This window comes from Triturus cristatus, chromosome 10 (genome assembly GCF_964204655.1).
Source record: "Triturus cristatus chromosome 10, aTriCri1.1, whole genome shotgun sequence".
NCBI classification, from domain to species: domain Eukaryota; kingdom Metazoa; phylum Chordata; class Amphibia; order Caudata; family Salamandridae; genus Triturus; species Triturus cristatus.
In genome coordinates, this window is record NC_140593.1 from 589,272,289 (window position 1) to 589,292,919 (window position 20,631).

Genomic DNA, 20,631 nt, shown 5'->3' on the forward strand with positions numbered 1-20,631 from the left:
AGAACCAGGATTAGGGGCTTATATATATATATATATATATATATGTTTCCTGACTTTCTTGTATCCACGCTGCTACCTGCATTAAAACTGTGCTTAACCTACCTTTGTGTGCGGTCCAATCGATGGCATCCTTCGTTTCTTCACATAATTGCGGCTCGACCGGTCGCGGACCTGCACAGCCGTGAAAGCGGACTTGAGCCGACGCAGAGGAGTGATCGGCTTGCAAGGAGGGCCTGTGATGTGGGGAAGGATTTTGCAGTGTCGACGCGAGGTTGATCAGAGAGGCAACCCACATGGGGGAGAAAATGCAAGAAGCGGGTTCCCAGTTAGACCCACTAGGGTGTGCAGCACTACGAAGCCCATGATGCACTCCACTTGAGGAGGCGGAACTTTCTGTGTTAAAAAGGGCGCTGTGATTTTTGAACTGTTAACCTGAAGACCTGTGAACAAGGGCGTCCAGCCCGAAACGCGTCGGGTAGCTTCAGCAAATGTTTCCTGACTTTCTTGTATCCACGCTGCTACCTGCATTAAAACTGTGCTTAACCTACCTTGGTGTGCGGTCCAATCGATGGCATCCTTCGTTTCTTCACATAATTGCGGCTCGACCGGTCGCGGACCTGCACAGCCGTGAAAGCGGACTTGAGCCGACGCAGAGGAGTGATCGGCTTGCAAGGAGGGCCTGTGATGTGGGGAAGGATTTTGCAGTGTCGACGCGAGGTTGATCAGAGAGGCAACCCACATGGGGGAGAAAATGCAAGAAGCGGGTTCCCAGTTAGACCCACTAGGGTGTGCAGCACTACGAAGCCCATGATGCACTCCACTTGAGGAGGCGGAACTTTCTGTGTTAAAAAGGGCGCTGTGATTTTTGAACTGTTAACCTGAAGACCTGTGAACAAGGGCGTCCAGCCCGAAACGCGTCGGGTAGCTTCAGCAAATGTTTCCTGACTTTCTTGTATCCACGCTGCTACCTGCATTAAAACTGTGCTTAACCTACCTTGGTGTGCGGTCCAATCGATGGCATCCTTCGTTTCTTCACATAATTGCGGCTCGACCGGTCGCGGACCTGCACAGCCGTGAAAGTGGACTTGAGCCGACGCAGAGGAGTGATCGGCTTGCAAGGAGGGCCTGTGATGTGGGGAAGGATTTTGCAGTGTCGACGCGAGGTTGATCAGAGAGGCAACCCACATCGGGGAGAAAATGCAAGAAGCGGGTTCCCAGTTAGACCCACTAGGGTGTGCAGCACTACGAAGCCCATGATGCACTCCACTTGAGGAGGCGGAACTTTCTGTGTTAAAAAGGGCGCTGTGATTTTTGAACTGTTAACCTGAAGACCTGTGAACAAGGGCGTCCAGCCCGAAACGCGTCGGGTAGCTTCAGCAAATGTTTCCTGACTTTCTTGTATCCACGCTGCTACCTGCATTAAAACTGTGCTTAACCTACCTTGGTGTGCGGTCCAATCGATGGCATCCTTCGTTTCTTCACATATATATATATATAGCAAGATTGATTCACTGAAAAAACACAAAGGTTAAAGTAACATTACAGTTAAGTAAGGTAATAAGATTTTAGCTGACGTTTAAAAAAACCTTTGAAATTTACTAAAAAAAAAAAAAAAAAAAGCCCGACATGGAAAGCCTGTGGGAAACCAACATCGTAATCTCGACGGCAGAAATGCTGTCATCAAGGGATTATGTGCCGGCTTCCAGCCAGAATGACCGGCAGTTTTCACTTTCGACCACCGGCATTGCAATGTGGTGGTTGAAAATGAAACCGACGATGTGAGTCATAGGTTAGAGGCTTACCTACTCACATTGTAATCAGGCCCAGAATATTTAAATGTGAGTGAATATGGGTCAGGGAGACCAGGCCGTGATGTGTTGCACACCGTCACCCCAGATAAACCCTCAAACAGTCATCAAGATACTTAAGAACATGATGATTGATGGGGCCCCTAGGACAAATGGGATACCTGCACCAGTTTTTAAAAAGACCCCTAGTTTTCTGGGCAGCTGTCCTCACTCCTCTCTATAACCACTCTTTTATGACAGCAAAACCCCCTGACTCTTGGAGGGGCTCCATATTAGTCCCAATCTTCAAAAAGGGGACCGATTAATGCCAGCAAATTACAGGCTCATTGCTCTGCTCTACCTTGAAGCCAAGGCTTATGCGGATTTGGGGGACGCCCTGAAAGGAGCCAGCCTAGTAGCACCGAGATTAGGCAGCATTAGGCTGCCGGTACTACAATACGCCAATGACACTGCCATAATAGACCACACGAGGGTGTGCCTACAGAGAGCCCTAAACGCATTGAACCAATTTAACAATGATATTAATCTCAAAGTCAACCAGGGAAAAACAAAGGGGATCATTTTTGGGAACTACCACCTGAAAAAGAAGGCACAGTGGCTAATGGGAGATCTGCAAATCAGTACAGTAGCATCCCACAACTATCTAGGGGTGTGGCTTACGGAATGGGCCAAGGCAAACGTCCAACTGAAGCAGCAGTCCTCTAAGGCCAATAAGATTATATTCCTGTTAAAGCAGTTAAACCTACATCTGATCAGCCTCACTGCCGGACCAATACTGACTGCCCTAAAGGCAAAATTGCTTCCAGCCATTAGTTATGGTCGCCAGGTTTTCCTGGGGTCGCAGGATGCCCTTCTTATCGCAGCCCAAGCCAAAACATATAAATCATTTTTCTCCATTCCAAAGTCACCAAGGAAGTCAAGGCTAAGACTGGAGCTAGGCCTGGTAACGCCCGACCTGATGTGCCAAGAGGAGATTATAAAATTATACTTAAGGATCTTAAGGGCCCCAACAAATTCCTTAAGACAACAACTGAGAGTCATCTTTGAGGGGCCAAGCTCAGTATGGCATACCAGCCTCGGCAAAACAATCAGTACATTAAAGATCGAGGAAAAGAGCATACCATTGCCGGAAATTCCACTAAACGCCTGGAAAAAAGCCATTAATAGACAAGTCTGCGAAATCTCATTTGAGCTGGATCTTAAATCCCCCCGTTTTGGCCCCCATTTAGTCCTGTTGAATAGCTCCTTGTGGGAGGGCGGGTTTGATAAACAGGCGAGGAGGCTGAATATATTTCCCAAAAACACGCTGTTTATTATCAGAAAGTGGTTTTTGAATTTGTGCAGAGTATATTTCTTCCTGTTCTTCTCCAGATTCACTCTGGGTTGAGCTGGACAAAGTTTCTGAGGTAGATGTTCTGGGCTCCTCCTCGGTCTTGATGGTGTGTCCCCGGAGGCTCATACAATAGAAGAGAAAAGGGAGCCGTCAGGTACTCTGTTTAATCAGGGTTTTTCAGTCTCTACCAGTCACCACACCGGGGAGTAATTAGAGGTCGGTTGAGAGGGTGTGCCAAGGGACAACCTTAAGATATGGTGATTTTAAAGAGGGGGAAAGAAAACATGTCTTAAGGTTCTGAGGTTGGACACATGCCGAAGAATGAAAAGGGGAATGAAAATTATAGTGCTCTCTGCCGGTATCGGTACATAAAAGTACCACGTTTAAAGAGAAAAATAAAACTGTTTCACCACACAAGAACTTCTGTAACGCGAAGCCTGTCAATGCGCTACCCGTGCCGTTCACCAGATACACCTCCCTCCTCCCGCTCACCCTCCCCCTTGTCCCCTGAGATGTTAGGACTCACCGGCTCTGCCGCAACTCTCCAGCCTCCTCCGATGGGCACCACCACTCCTCAGTCCACTATTCGTTAGGATCCTCGTCTCCTTCCCGGTCGTCCTCAGCCTCCACGTCTTCCTGGGTCTCCGCGTCGTCCTCGCCGGGTCTTCTGAAGTCTCTGCTCTCTTTCACTCGTGCTGCTTCACCGCCATTGGTCCAAGGGGCCTTCTTCCTATTTCGTCCTCCTTTCATTGGGACGGGAGAATCCCTTCCGGGTTCATCTCCGCCCCCTTCCGGTTTCCTTTCGTAGTCTCTCTGTGAAGAGACAGCATATGGGATCGTTGATTGTTGTTGGCTTGATTCGTCCTTCAAGTCCCAAGATGCATTCTGCTGACCCAGGACGCCGGAGTGTTCTTTCCAGGGTGACCTGAAGGGAAGCCCTGCGTCCTCCTCCTCACACTCCTATATGGTAGGCAAGGCACAACCCTACCTAAACGAGGCCCTGACACCACAAGTCCGAACTAAAATTCTCTCCATTAGACTATGTACACTAGGAATCATCGATTTTAACCCTGCATGGGGGAATGCGCAGTCTGCAGACTGTGCTCCCACATGATGGAATCCTGGTTACGCCTTCTATGTTGCTGCCCTGCCCTTAGGAACGAACGCCGATGACTGCTTCGCCCAGTCTGTATCTCCAAGGGAACCAAGACATGTAGTGAAGTATCAGCCTTGTGTTTTTCTAAAACAACCACAATGACCTTGCAAGACTGGGGAAATTTACCCACCAGATAAGGATTGCTTTAAAGGACGCAAGCAAACACAACCAAACAACGGGGACCAGCACAGCACAATAAGGAGGATAAAGTTGCTTTCCCCGAACAAGTATAGAGCCCTGCACCTACTCACCTGTCCCACTGAGACTGCACCATATCCGCGGCTCTCAATGGAAGGGCCTAGGAGTTGGCCTACAGATCGCTGAAGTAGAAAAATACCAAGGTTAATGCAGGCACCTAAGAAACTTTGTGCAAGGACTCAAGACAATGACCACCGGCGCTGGTTGATGGGTGGGAGCCGAGGGGAGGGGGGATGGCACAGTAACTAAACTTCATTAGATGCCTCCATACTTTTTACCGTGGTTATTTTTTTTATCCGTTCGCTTTTATGTTTTTTACTGTACTGATTTTAATTAATTTTACAGTTAATAAATAAAGTCAAAGAGTGAATATGGTAAATAATTTTCCACAAGGCAGTTTTGCTTTTCCTCAACGTATTTCTAGTGCATGATGTTTATTTCACCCAAGGCAGCAGATGCTCAGCATCTAGAACTGAAAAAGTTTGCTGTAGCTTGTTTCAAAAGCCCATACATCATACTCTTTTTGGAAGCAGCAACAAAAAATATCCATAAGAATTAAAAGTCAAATTTGAAGTTTTAAATATTAAACCATGATAATAGGAGCTCTACTTTTGTCATATGTCGTGATCATGCTTTGCGATGCTAAAGGTTTGGAGAAAATGGGCAATGGGACAAGCAGTGGAATAATTGGAGTTAGATCTTTAGTAGGATCCACAAAAAGCTCTTTCTTGTTCATTCCTCATTACGACTCTATTGTATGCATATAACAAAATAGGTTGAATGTGTCCCTTTCTCACTCAGAAACGTGAGTTACTTCTGCTTTTAAACGTACCGGAGACCTTATTTACACAGATGAGGGATATCCACCATATTTACAGTTCATGGAGGCCCTAGGCACTTTAGGGTTGATAGGTCATCTGTCAAACTTTAAATTAGCCCCAAAATCACAGACCATTTTAAGGGTAATTTACAAACATTTTATAAATGACCACTAACGGACCAGTTTGTGAGTGTTTATCAACTTTTACAAGTGCCCGTACACTCGAAACCCATAACCCGTCCATAAGTATAAATCTATTTGAGTGCAAATAAAGTTACATTTACATTCCTTAATGCTGGTAATTGTGTACCCAAGTTTCAATTAGATGCACAAATAGCTACACATATGTTACTACTTTTGTGATTCAGACTGCTTGATTGACACATGGGCCCTATTACGATGTCAGTCGGAGTTGCCTCCGACCGCCACGGTTTCTGTGTGAGAACCACCCGACCATGGGTCGGCGGTAACACACATCTACTTGCGATGCGACCGCACCATTCCCATTTCTCTATGAGAGCTTGTACAGCTGGCGTAAACCACCCACAGCACAAGCTCCCATTGAGAAATGGGAGTTTGTGGAAATCCCTAAACAGTGTGGCAGGCACTTCACAGTACCTGCCACATGGTGCAGGGATTTCCACTCCCACAACCGTATGCCGCGGAGGGATTGGGGCCCTGCCAGGGATTATTTGTGACTTCTGACTGGTCAACGGCTCCTTGAGCCCATCGCAACCCAGTGTGATTGAAACCGATTTATACTCCGACCGCCAACACTGAAATTCGGCGGTCGGATTTTAAACCTACAATGTCAGTCGGTAAGCCTTTGGCGAGCGGTCGGAGGCTTACCGACCAACATCGTAATGAGGCCCTAAGTGGCGGATTCTGAACAGAAGAGATGCAAACAATGCTGTGAAAGAGAACCTCATCACAGCATTGTAAAATAAGCCCTTCAACCTGATCTACATTATGAGGCTGAGTCACAAAAGCATTATAAGTACCAGAACTAGTTGTAATGGAGTATTTTATGTGCTCTTACAAGCCTTTGTGAATCAGCCTTGAAATGTCACACTCCTTAAACTGCAAAGAGGGCACAGTCCTATCTAATTGATCTAATGGTCTATGAATATTTCCGTTTTAGATGTTTTGGTGCCAATTGACAAAGGTGTGTAAGAGTACTTTAAAAAGTACTACAGGAGTACTGCTTTACATACTCCAAAACATCTTCGTGAATAGGTCTCCTTGTTTAAACATTACTGCCTAAAAAAAACGATACCAGGGCCAATTCCCTGTTTATTTAGGGGATATGATAGTTTGTTTGCCCAGGCACTGGGCCAATAAACCTCTTTGCTCAGTTAGGACACGATTCATTATAATTGTGAAGGTGTGCATAGAACCTCACGAGAAAGAAAGAAAAATGACTTGCTCTGTAGTAATATAAATTCCCCTGGATTTATTTTTTGTATAACACACAAATTATGCCTAATGGGCGAAAATGTGATTGCTGGTAGGTTAATTGTTCTTACCTTGTTAATATAATTGCATTATGCATTTGACTGATATAAACTACATTTTAAGAGAAGAGTATGCAACCCCCTCCTCTTTACTTTATTGCAGGTCTACGTTAGGATTCGAGATGATGAATGGAATGTCTATCGAAGATATACAGATTTCAGACGTTTGCATCACGAGTTACAAAGCAAATACCAGCAAGTTAAAACCTTTCATTTCCCTCCCAAAAAGGCTATTGGTAATAAGGTACGTTTTTAAGAAAAACAATTTTTTGTAGAAATAATAGTTGTTTGTCCTAGTGTATGTCTCATCCTTAATATGAATATTTTTCAAATGAAACCTTGCTGCAATATCAGAAAAAAATCACATTGGTAAAGTGCGCTTCAGCGAGACTTCCATTTATCTCCTACTATCTGTAATGAATTTAAATGGAAAGCCTTAAATTGCACACGATGATCTCTTGTGTCTCTGTCATCTCATTGAGATAAGAAATTTGGTGAATAACCAAGTTTCTTAAGATCCTACTGAGTATAAGCCGATAGCTTGTGTGTACAGAGCCAGAGATACTGTTCTGCACAGATATGCTAGGATAATGGGGCAGTCATTGGGCCCGATTCACAAAGGTTTTGTCCTATGAGTAGATGAGGCTTACTCTTAAATTAATACGTTCTCCTTTTTCATGGAAGGTTGTCTGACTCAGGATCAATAACTCCAGTGCTATTAGGATGCTAGACTGCTACCTGTAATTCAACCTCAATATTGTTAATACATTGGCCACGAGGTATGTACCAAGTTGCACAGGAATGTTACGTGTCAATTGGGTAAAGCAAACAGCTTTCAAAAGGTAGGAGAAGCAAAAGAGAGTCAGTGAAAATCCTTAACTGATAGAAGATTAAATATTATTGGTTACATCTTAGCCAGTGGTGATTACTCGAGCATCATAACAGTCTTTTGTTTTTTCAATCACTTAGGTACTAAAAATCTAGACCAACCACATGCAAATCAAGTTTTGGCCCAGCTTCGTAGGTGACGAGATGGCGAGGCCGAACCGCCATCCCATATCCCCTTCTGAAGGAACACGAGTAACCACAAGCATGCATTGTTCTTGTTGGTCCCCACACAAGTACCTATGCTATAGCGAACCACAATTTCCACATTTGGCCATAACACAGGAAATAGATGTCCCATCACAGCAATTGTCTGCTCTTACTTTTCAAAGAGTGAGTTCAACTGTAGCAAGAGTGTTTAAAGTGACAACCGTCTCTGTATTTAATCTATCCAAAAGAATTTTAGGACTTACTGAAGCAAGACAGTAGAGGGAGCCCATAGCACCATTACATCTATGCCAACCATATGAAAGATAAATGCAAAAAGAACTATTGCTGGACAGAATGCAGAACAATGTCATACATTCACCCCAGTACAGAGATCTGGGCCGAAATCCATCGTTTTTTTGCTCACCATGCCATTCCAGTTTGGACCCAGTCATATGCAAATCAGTCTTGACCCTGTGCCCAATGGGAACAGTCCAGCCCAAACTGCCAGGCCAGGTCTTCCCTGGACTGGAAACAAGCCTCCTAGTACCTGTTTTGGGGTTTCACCCCTCTTCAGCCAGGATAGCTTGATTCCAGTGGCATGGAGAGCACGGGACTGATGAAGATGGAGATTGATTTCTCACCGGATTTTGCACCAAAGACAGGGTGAACCAATAGTCACTACATAAACTTGAGCTTAACTCTTTGGTAGGGTGCAGCAAGAAAGAATGGGGGACCCAATACACCCTTGAAGGCTTGGGTAATATATCAATTGATAAGTAACTGTGCCTACAAGAGATTTGTTTCAATGTACATAGTTCAACAATTTGAAATGTTACAACAATAATAGTAAGTACCAGTCAGTAACTTACAATTGAGCACTCAAAAGTTCAAACAGTTCATTTAAATCACAGTAAATGTATCAGAGATACTCTTTGGACGGGTGTGAGTTTTTCAAGATACAGACTTTTTTTTAATGTGAACTAGAAAGGGTACAAAAGACTGGAACAATACACAATGGCCGAGGTTCACAGATGATATGCTAAAACGTATACTTCCAGGTCATTAGTGTAGGCATCTATTCCAAACCGATACATAAATGGAAAAATTAGCCTGATCGATACAGACATCAATTACTATGGGAAAGTAAATCACTGAGGAAATAGATGAGGTTGTCGACGTTTTGGTCTTTGTGGTGTATACATCCTTCATACCATCATCAGGGCGGTGAATTTAAAAATGTTGTATGACCCTTATACGTATTTCAAATGGAATTCCTAATCCTGGTTAAGTCAATAAAAGATCTTCCTAGTCAGAGAAAGAAAGCTATACAGACGCCGCTTGCAGTGACAGCGGTTCGTCGGAGGAGCTTTGCCCCATTTCTCAGCTTGACCGATGCGAGTTAGAACACTAGCAAATCCCTGTGGATTGCTGTGATTTGAGTATCACAATTTGTTTGGACATACTTTAAGCTGTTGTATAGCATTCTTTCCGGAGGCTCTGACCAGGAAGATATTTTATTGATCTTTATCTGTGCTATACTGGGTCAAAGTCAAAAGTTAAGGCCAACCACGATGGAGCGTGGGTTGAATACAGGGACCATGTTCACGCAAGTAGAAGGTTTACCTTCTTACTTAAAAACATATTTGGATAAAGAGTGGCCACCAATGAGACATCGGTGGAGCAATCTGCAAGCTGGATACGTAGTAGGGCTCAATAATGATGGTATGTTGAAGAGCAGAGTCCCAGTGTGGTCATCAATAAGGGCGACTAAGCTCTGAGTGGGTGACATTCAAATTCTGTGTCCAGGGACACCTTGAAGTCGGCGGGTTCCTGCTCTGTGTTGCTCCAGATAAATCCCTCTATGTTTGGACTTAAAAAACATTTGTGGAAGGCAGATCTTATTCAACTGGGCAAACCAGCAGATTGAATCTTACCAGTGATACAACGTCGATGTGTATGGGTCAACTGTGGTCCCGGTCTCCCACTGGCTCTCTGGAGGAAAAGTTGGCAAAAAGTTTGTAAGTCCCAGCTTTTGCAGTTTGGTCAGAAGGAGTACATACACTCCAGCCAAGGGTCCATGATCTGGGAGGCATCCCTTTGGCGTTTAGACTCAATCCAACATTGGCCGGCAGAAGGTCCATACGATACTGGTCAGCCGGGCTATTGCAGGGAAAGGGCTTCCAGAAGCTTGTTGTGTCCCTGTAGATCAATTAGGAGGCCAGCCAACTGACCCTTTGAGTCACTTCCAGGGTCTAGGGCTCAGGGCAAGCAGGTCCAGTCCTTCCTCTGATCTCCACAGGACCAGGAGTGTCTGTGGGGTCCACTTTTATGCCCAGTGCAAGCCTGTTAGTGAGGAAAACTCCTGGCCTCTCCATAACCAATGGGGTAAATAATTGCTAGGGGCCACCATACCTATGTTTGCAGCACCTCTTATGGTTGTACTGTAAACTATTCACAGTACAGTAGTTTATCTACCTAAATCCAACTTGGCAGAACTGTTCTTACCCTGATCAGAGCTAACTGTGCCCACCCAGAGGTGTGGCGATTATAATGGTCAAACCCTCATTTGTGGTCACTCCAAACTAGTTCTGCGGTCACTCCCCCTCCCATTGGATTTGGAGTGAAGCTGCCTAGGAAGACATAGGGAGGGAGACCTAGGTGTGAGCTACATCTGCTAGTGATAGGGTAGGCGTTCTTTAAAGCTCAGGGAGGGGCTGGACACACCCAAGCCTTTTGTCCACTGCCTGGAAGTAATCCACTTATTACCACATGGGAGCCATTCAACAGTCATGTGACACTGGATATTGGTAGTAAAGCCCTTTCGGCTTCGGCAGAGGAATGACACTTTTTTTAAAGTGTAATTTCTAAAGTATTAATATAACATTTGACTTGACCATTAGGCTGCATTTTAAATTACTTTTAAAATAACTCCTTGAATTGTATTTCTAGCTGCACCCAAGCTGAAATTAAGCACCATATGGTGTTCTAATGTACCCCAGTGTTTTGCTGTGGGAGACCCAGCCTTGCCACAGTGAAAGATGACATGTAAACATTAAATATACATGTCCTACGTTTTAAATACCATGCACTCTGTCCTATGGGCATTGAGGGCCTACCTTTGGGGTGACATAAATATTAAAAAGGAAGGTATAGGCCTGGCAGAAGGTATATTTGCCAAGTCGAAATGGCAGTTTGAGCTACACATCTAAGCCCCAGAGATAGGCCCGAAGGAATATTTTATAGTGCTCCGTTTTTGGTTGGCACATGTAGTACCATATGCCAGGGACTTACAAGTAAATTAAATGTGCCAATCAGGTGTATACCAATTTCAACATGTGTAGAAAGGAGATCATAAGCAGTTTGCCACTTGTTAGCAGAGCGAAAGTGCAGAGAGTCCCATGAACAAAAAAAAGTACGTTTAGCAACAGAAGTGAAAAATCTGGGATGACACTGCAGAAAGGTCCAACTTCCAAGAGCTACTATAAATTCATAGATGATCAACTCAACATGTTCCACACACTTGTACATCACTAACTACTCCTTTTCGTATTCAGACATGTAGAAGACCACACTTCCTCCCTTGTTTTTTTTTTTAAAGTATTTTTTAGTGGCATTTTATTAATATTCAACAGACGAAATATGGATTAGAAAGCATCATGATCAGAAACAGGTTACCCAGTGTCAGTAGTAACACATTGCAGAGGAATACCGCTCAATGTCCAAAAGTAGAACCAGGAGCTGATTCCAGCTATACATCTCGCAGTCCATATGTACAGTAGGTCACGTTCAAATAATTATCTGTCATTCAACTGCCACCTTCAGGTAATCGACATAGTTCTTAGTACATGTTCCACTAAAGTTTGTTCACGGTAAGTTACATGTGAGAGTTTCCATTTATTAAGAACAATCCTTATAAAGAAAAAAGGAATAATGCAACTTAAACAATTAAGAAGTAAATAAGCCTTATGCAGAGGGGTGAAGTAAATCATAGCCGACATAGCATGCATATGGGGAAATCACAACATAGTAGAGCTTCCCGGGGGGCTGGAAGGGCAGGGGGGCTCCCATTTATTGTCTAAGCTACCATGCCTGAGCCGTAGGCCTCTGCCGTTCATTTCCCCGCAATCAACCACCATGCAGGTCAGCGCCCAGAGCTTTCAAGGAGTCCAGTGGGGTTCTCGGGTTGTGTACCTTCGGGCGGGACCCTTGGCCTGGATCTGAATCTGTCCCATCAGACGCAGGCCCCTCAGGATTCTCCCATGCTACCATCACCTCCCTCCATTGTCCAGCTATTGAATGCTTTCTCATGCCCTTAGACTCTTCCCAACTAAGTGCTCTACCTTCTGCCCCAGCCCACATGATAACGTCTCTATTCCAGGTCTCAAATTGGGGTCCTCTCTGGGATTTCCATTCTATCGCAATTCTGCGTTTAGCCAAGCCCAATGCGAGATCTATCAGCCTATTCCCAACTTTAGACTTTGGAGTTCTGGGGAAATGACCTAGCAAGCAAGTCTGCGCTGTGGGGGACAACACTCTGCCTAGCACTCCTGTAAGTTTAACAAGTACAGCCTCCCAGAAAGGACGCAGGCTTTGACAATCCCAAGTCATATGGCCAAAGTCCGCATCTGGGAACATGCATCCGGGGCAAAGACGGACTCCCCAGCCCGCCCCCCCCCCCCCCATAAGTCACATTAAGGCAGTGTGATGTCATGTAAACCATGTGTGTGTAATTGAATTGTATATATTTTAGGCTTGTATTGTGAGAGATCCTCTTAGGGTAATGCAGGATCCTGCTCCATTCCGCATCTGTAAGTACTCTGCCCCGATCCTATCCCATTTTGCCTGTAGCCCATCCAAGAATCTTACCAACGTGGATTGCAGAGTCACATAGAACCATTTCACTAGGTGCCCTGCCGTCCCAAGTGTAAACAGGGCGTGCAATACTGGGTGTGTCTCTGGCTCGTCTCTCCCCTTATTCCATAGCTGCGCAAATGTACGTGCCAGGGCCTCATATCACAGGAACTGGCCCGGAGGAAGACCACAGTCCTCAAACCACAGCAGAGATTTGTCCAGAAAACAGTCCCCAACATTATCTTACCCTGCCTCTGTCCAGCGGGCCAATTGCTCGTTCGTGAATATAGTCGGTGGATCACCATGTGGCACACCCACGAGCGGTAACATGGGGTTGTACTTGGTAGTTCACTGCTCCCCGCCCTGGCATCGCCTCCAAGCTTGGAAAGCCATGCGCTGCAACAAGTAGCAGTACGGGGTAGGTGTTATTGGTATTAATAATTTCGCCGTTACTAAGTTAGGATGGGATTCTGGATGTGATAGAAATGTACCTTCCTCATTCACACGCTCTACCCATTGCGCCAGCCACTGTAACTGAGCAGCGAACATATAAGATTCAAAATTCGGTACTCCCAGTCCACCTTCAGACATAGGGCGTTGTAACGTTTCGAGCGACACCCTAGGGCGCCCATCACCCCACACCAGGTCTCGTAACCGGGCATTCAAGGGACGGAACCAGCCGCTGGGCATGAGGAACGGGAGATTGACAAAGAAATACAATAAGCGCGGAAGCATGACCATTTTAGATAGGGAGACCCGAGCCATTATAGGTAGTTGGCATGTACACCAAAAGTGTACACGGGAACGCAACGAGTGCAGCGCTCTACCCAAGTTGTCCTCCTTCAGATCATCCAGTGAATGGAATACATGTATGCCCAAGTATTTAAGCGTATTCAGAGCCCATAATATGTCGGCCATCAGAGCATCAGGCCTATGTGTTGGGCCTGCTACCAGGAACAGATATGTCTTTGTTTTATTGACTTGCAGTTCTGAGAGGCATGCAAAGTTGTCTAGAATTTGTATGGCCGCTGAGGTGCCCGCGACTGCATCCGACAACTATAGCAGCAAATCGGCTGCGTAAAGTGAAACTTGGTGCATCCGCCCTCCAATAGCCAGTCCAATCCCATACCCTCCTTGACGAAGTCTCTCAGCAAGGGGCTCGATTGCCAGGACAAATAAGAGGGGGGAAAGAGGGCACCCCTGTCTAGTCCCATGGGATACCTTATTCTGTCTGGAAATTGTTCTGCCCGTTCTGAACCTTGCCGTATATGCAGCATACAAAAGCTGCACCCACCACATCCATTCCTCTCCCAGGCCCATACGCAACATCACCTCAAAAAGTATTCCCACCCCACCGTGTCGAAAGCTTTGTCTAGATTGACAGAGAGCACTGCTGCCTGATGTTTGGTTGAGGCCTAGACATGATAAAGAATGGAGTAGAACCTACAAAGATTATAAGAGGTGTTGCGAGAGGGGATAAATCTATTCTGGTCAGGATGTATTAACATCTTCATATGCGGAACTAACCTACCGGCCAGCACCTTACTTAAGATCTTAAAATCCATGTTAAGCATGGAGAGGGGCCTGTAATCTTTAACACCTGCCTCCAGCTTCTTCGTTTTCGGAAGGGGATCACCAGGGCTGTCTGGGTGGAGCTAGGCAACTCCCCAGATTCGTATGTGTCAGCATACAGCCGGGCTAGGTATGGTGTTAACAGGTACGCAAAACGTTGATAAGATTCCGCCGGTAGGTCATCCGGCCCGACGTCTTGCCAGGTGCTAATGCATTAATAGCGGCTTTAATTTTCTGCAAGGTTATTGGTTCCCCCAGCTCTTCCCGGTCCTCCTCTTCTAGCACTCAGAGGGGCAGAGGCTCCAGAAATTCTCGTACAACCAGCCGGGAAGCCACAGTCGGGCCGTGTACAATCGCTCGTAGTATGTTAGAAAGGAGTCATTAATCGCATCTGGTTCGTACACCACCTCCCCAGTGTCTAAGCCAATTTGTGTAATAGAAGATCCCCCTAATTCAGGTCTACTTAACCATGCTAATAGACAGCCCGCCTTTCCTTCCTCCCTCTGCACTTTGTCTAAATAGTCCTTGTGATTGTAACATCGCAATCGCCCCAGTGCATTGTTATATTTTGCCCACGCGCCCTGTAGTGCCACTCGGCCGGTGTCGTATGTACCCTGAACGTTATCTAAGCTGCGTATACTCCCCTCCAGGTCTAGTAGCTCCTGGCGGACCTACCTATGGGCCCCCGCCGCCTGTCCCATACAATGGCCCGCACTACCACCTTAAACGCCTCCCACTCCACTTAGGAGGAGGATGCTGTGTTACCATTTATGGGGAAGTACGTGTCTAGGAGTGTATGCAGTGATGTGCGAAAAGGAGCATCCTCAAGCAGTGCCGGTTTGAGTCTCCAGGTAGGGATCGGGGGACACCGTCGCAGGGGCTGATGTGTCATTATCAATGGGCTGGTATCCAACAGTGTACGCCCTAAAAATTCGGTATGTTTAAGGGAGCTATTAAAGGCAGGGGAGCACAAGAATGTATCAAGCTGTGTATGCACTTGATGTACCGGCAAAAAGAAGGAGAACTCCCTTTCACTATTGTGTTACAACCTCCAAGTGTCTTCGAGGCCCCAATGTGTAATCCATGTACGGAACCCCAGGGCCGTGCGGCATGACTGAGTCTCCATCAAAGGGGGGGTGCGAACGGTCAGTGATCACATCCACAACACAATTGAAATCCCCCCAAGTTGCCCCTTAAGCCATCGACCAATACAGCAGAGAAGGAGTCCAAAAAGCCAAGCTGGTCATGGTTAGGAGCATAAATGTTACCTAGGGTGACCTCCTGACCAGCCAGTCTCCCCGTGATCAGTGCATACTGGATTTCTGCGCCCAGCCACGACTGCTCAATAGCAAAAGGGACCCCCGGCTTGACCCATATCAGTACCCCTCTGGCAAAAGCCGAGAAGGTGGTCGCGTAGACCTGGCCCCTCCATCGGCGTTTCAGTTTCCCAGCTTTCTCACTATTCAAATGGGTTTCCTGAAGGAGCGCTATATGGATGTCCCTACGCCTCAGGTATAAATAAACATTATGGTGCTTTGCCATAGACTCCATTCCTCTAACGTTCCATGTGAGGAACCGTATTACACTACGTGCCTCCGCCATTCATGTTGGGTAGCACCAAGCGACATGAGGAGGGAAGCCCTCCCCTAACACCCCCCCCCCCCCCCAATCTTGTGCCATCCCACCCCTCTGCAAGCGTCGAAAACCAAGAAACAAACCAAGGGACACATTAGATGGTCAACTCCCCAACCCCAGGGCAGTCTGACAACAGTCGACTGCCCAAACATCATATGAAACAGTAAGTGCTAAATGAGGCCCTAACCTAGTACGGCACTCAGCGGGGGTTAGCCAAGAAAGTTTAGAACAGGACGCTCCCACCGATTAGAGGGCACCAGCCCCATATGTGAGGCCTGGAACAGCCAACTACACGTCAGCTCTCCTCTGAGCGTCATAGTCACCTTAGCCTACCAATTACATCAAATAATATCGTCCGCAGTGTTAGGCGTCACCACCGGCATCTTCACACTGTCGCTGCGGAAAGTGTCAGTTATTTGTCTTCAGCCTCTCTTGAGGAGCGGGCCTCCGCCTCCAGGGCAGGGCTCCGACTCTGCATTAATGCCGCCACAGCCTGCAGCGCTTCCGCCCTCTCCTTCTCCATCTGCGATGAGGACGTTTTCGTTGTGGTTCACCTACGAGGTCGTCGTCTTGGGTGTTTCCCAAGCTCTGTGGTCTTCCACACAACAGCTCCAGGGCCCCTGTCCCGAGGTGTCTCACACTTGTAGGCCTCTAACCAGTCCCAGGCTTCTTTGAGACTGTCAAAGTAGTGGGTGTTCCCCTCAAACATTATATGCAGTCGGGCCGGGAACATCAGAGAATACTGGAGGCCTTCTTCTCTTAATGCCTTCTTGACTTCTAGGTATGAGACCCGTTTCCTCTGCACTTCCAACGTATAGTCGGGAAAGAGGGAGACTTTACTGTTGTCTATAGTGAAGTGGCCTTCTGCTCTTGCCTTTTGCAGGAGGAGGTCTCTGTCCTGGAAGTGAAGTAGTCGGGCCACCACAGGCTGCGGAGGCCTCCCGGTGGGCCAACGGCTTGACCGGTACCCTCTGGGCCCTCTCCAGCGTGTAAAAGGTGAACAGACCCTCCAGTGCCACCACACTCCAGAGCCAGCGCTCCAAGCAGGATACCATATCACTGCCTTCCGTCCCTTCCGGCAGGCCCACGAATCTGATGTTGTTCCTTCTGTTGTGCCCCTCAGCATCTTCTGTCCTACGTTCAAACAAACACACCCTGTCCGTAAGGGCCCCCATCTGCTGCTCCAATGCCTTTTGTGCTGGCGCCAGTTCCGCGACATTAGACTCAGTCACTTTAATTCTCTCCGACAATTTCTTATGTTCTTCCCGCAGTAGGCCGAGCCCCTCTGCAACAGTGCTAATGTCTTGATGAAGGGTAGCTTTCATGTCCCCTATGGCTTCCAGTATTTTTCTAAGTTGTTGTTTTAAAGGGTCCTCCAGGGTAGATTGCAACTGTTCCTGGGCACTGTCTTCTGGGTCCTGAAGGGCCCCAATCTGGCGGCCTCTAGGTTTGCCCATGGTGCCGGGATGTCCCTGGCCTGAGTCTATGCCCCCCGGATGATGTTTAGTGAATTCGGAGCACCCTGTAGGCGGAGGCCAGCAAGGGACGCAAGTTTCTCACCTCAATCTGGTTCACACCGCAACCCACCAAACTGGTCTATCTAGGTCGCCTCCTAACTTCACCGGTAGTCTTCGTCGTGTTCAGGGGGCTCCGTATGCCGTACCTTCACGGATCTGGTAGCTCCGCCTGGGACCCACTGGGATGTCTTCGCCACTCAAGCTGCGGTCGGCGTGGCCCACCAGCTTACGGGTACAGCCGGCACACTCGGTTCTCCGTCACAGATTCTCAAGAGATTCACTCCGCCGGGCGATCCAGTATGGTTCCGCCTTGGGCTGTTTCCACTACCTCTCCTCGGTCCAAGCAGAACCCTTCAATCTGTCCAGGTATTTCTCTGGCTGCGCCCCGACCTAGGCGCCTAGCTATAGCCCAACTCTATACGGGCTCTGATCCGCTGGCCTCCAAAGTCCCAGCGGCTAGACCACCAGATCAAACCAATGCTGCCCGCCTCTCCAGCCGCGCAGGTAATCGATGAAATGCTGCTCCGGCCTGCCACGCCCGACCCTCAGCGCTCCTGCCCCAGTAGCCGGCAGCGAACGTAATCTAGGGCAGGGGGGGCCACCACAACGTCCAGCGCCTCTTCTGGGCCCAGCTCCTAGAGGCCCGGCGAGCTGACACTCCACCAAGCCCATAGGAAGTGCCCCAGGCTCCAGCACGTCGTCTCCAGCCGGACCACAAGTTCAGCTGTCTCCCCCTCGGGGCTCTCAGGCACCACCCCTGTCCCAGGAGGTAGTCCGGTTCCGTAGAGGGTGCGCCAGCGCCGAAGCACAGCCCAGCGGCGCGTTGGTCACTCCACAATCGTTAGGCCCGCCAGTGAAAGTCTGGTGCACCTCAGGGCCACAGCATCCACCCCGTGCGTGGGGACCGCCGCCGCACCTCTCGCTGTGAGTCCACTAGGTGCGCCACAATGTGCAGAAGCAGCAGCGGTCGCTCGCTCAGGGTCAGTCACTCCGCGCTCCCAGCCATTAGGTTCCTTGGGGGGGGGGGGGGCACCTGCGTCACACCAGCGGCGGTCGGGCTCACTTCAGGGCCACAGCTCCCGTCTCCCTGCAGGCACCAATCCGTTTGTGGCGAAGGTCTGTATAGCAGAGCCCCCAGGCCAGTCCAGTGCCGCTCTCTCTGTCAGCCTCGCCAGCGATCACTGTAGCACAGTTCTGGATGGCCTCGCCCAGTTCTTTTGCGCTCCTGCAGCGAAGTCTGACCGTGACTCCAGGCCAGGGCAGGGGGGGACACCACATTGTCTGATGTCGCTTTTAGGCCCGTCCCACAGGGACCCGGCCAGCTGCCACACCCCTAGGCCCACCTGCGTTTTTAGACGTCGATGTGCCGTCCCCGGCCGGAGCCTCAGATTCAATTGTGTCCCATCCGGTGCAGTCAGCCTCTACCGTGGTCTCATCCGGGGCAGTCAGCCTCTACCGTGGTCTCAGGTGGCAGTCCAGCCTTGGTTAAGGTGCCCCAGCGTCGAGGCTCTGCCGGGCCGCACGCCAGTTGCTCTGCACTTCTGGCCGATAGGTTCGTCGAGGGGGGGGCCCGCCCGTGACACCAGCAATGTCCGGGGCTCTCCCCGCTGCTGTAGCTTCCACACTGCACGCTGGGACCTATGCCGCACCTCTTGCTGCTGTTCTGCGGAGAGCTCCACACTGCGCAGAAGCAGCCGCGGTCGCCCGTTTAGAGCCCAGCCCCACACACTGAGCGGCTCCCGGGCCCCTCGTTGTTCTCCACGGCCCCCATTGCTTCGGCCTCCGCTGCGCGCTCCACGCAGCAGATTGCTGCGCTCAACTGGAGTCGCCGACAGACTCCGATCTCCTTCAGGGCATGCTCCTCGGCTCACAGACTTCTGAGGGGCAGCTGAAAACTTTCCAATCCGCCCTGGCTGCCAGATTCATGAGAATTAAATGCGGGCAGAAGCGGAGCTCTCGGCTTACCCGTCTGCCATGATCCTCAGCTAGGCCACGCCCCCTCCTCCCGTCTGTTTTATTCTGTTTCTGAATGACACCTGCAAAAAGTCACATCTTCACTTTGTTTGGGGGGGGGGGATTTCAACCTTCTTATCCATACCAAAATCCCTACATCTCATTTTTTTATTCCAGGGACTAGTATTAATTGCTTCATGCAGTCTTTCTCTTTCGTAAGTTGCCCATGCTCTCTTGCATTGCCAAACTCACTGGCCTTCTGCCTGATTATTTATTTGTCACCAAGTCATTTAAGTTAGCCAAGATATCTCTGAAAATTTAGCTTCATTAAAAAATTTGCGATTTATACATTTCGCACATGTGGCTCAGGAGTTCAGATCCCTTTACATAGAACAGCAAATATGCTTTGAGGCTTGCTGGTTCTGGGTGTGGGTATAGATGATTACAGAACTTCAGACCCTAAGAGAGACTTTGACTTACAACGGCAAGAGTCAGCTTTAATATAAGGGGAACTCTGTTCCTATCTATCAGTCAATAACATAGGGTCAAGGCTGTGACAGACAGACAGGGAAATCCTTTATTGTTTTAGTCCCAAATTTGTGACAGCAACAAAATTATTAAGACAAACAACTATACCTTACTCATTAAATCACAACATAATCATCAAGGAGTGTCATAAAATCAGAGGCCATACCCATGTCAATATAGCTTTAAACAAAAAGGAAAACTATTTTGAGCTGTTTATTTAATTTTCAGGATTATTTAAACATGTACCTGGTTTATCTATAGTAAGTGTATCATTTCGAATAAATGACGCAGTTAAAAACTTTAAGTGAGACATATGCAGAGCCACACACATGAAAACAACATGGCCAAAATCTTTAATTTTGGAGTACATAAATTACATATTTATTTATTTCTACTAATTCTTTCCCATGCTCCTGTGATACTCCTTAAAGGTAACATTTGAAGTCTAAGAAGAAGTATCAGACGTTGAACTTTATGTACTATATTCCATTTCAAATACCATTGCATTCGCTTTATGCTATTAGATATTAGAAGCGCAAACCATATCGCAACTATCATTCGGAAGGCAGGCAGCCATGTCTAATTCTATGCTGAGTACTGGACCTGAATTTTTAATAAATAACATGAGTCCCGACACGGACATGGTCGCCAATGTCTCTTGATTTTGATTTTTTTTTAAAAGGTATAAGGCAGCATACAATGTACTTCTAA

At 47.7% G+C, this 20,631-nt stretch overlaps 1 protein-coding gene across 3 annotated transcripts in view; it reads left to right on the top strand.

Moving 5' to 3' along the window:
- The window catches only part of SNX29 (sorting nexin 29), a 1,557,993-nt gene that overhangs the window by 1,023,660 nt on the left and 513,702 nt on the right, over positions 1-20,631 (top strand). For all 3 annotated transcript variants that reach the window (XM_085632108.1, XM_085632106.1, XM_085632107.1), the window contains exon 19: positions 6,933-7,073. In XM_085632108.1, coding sequence (XP_085488234.1) covers positions 6,933-7,073 — 141 coding nt within the window. The remainder of the gene's footprint in view (positions 1-6,932; positions 7,074-20,631) is intronic.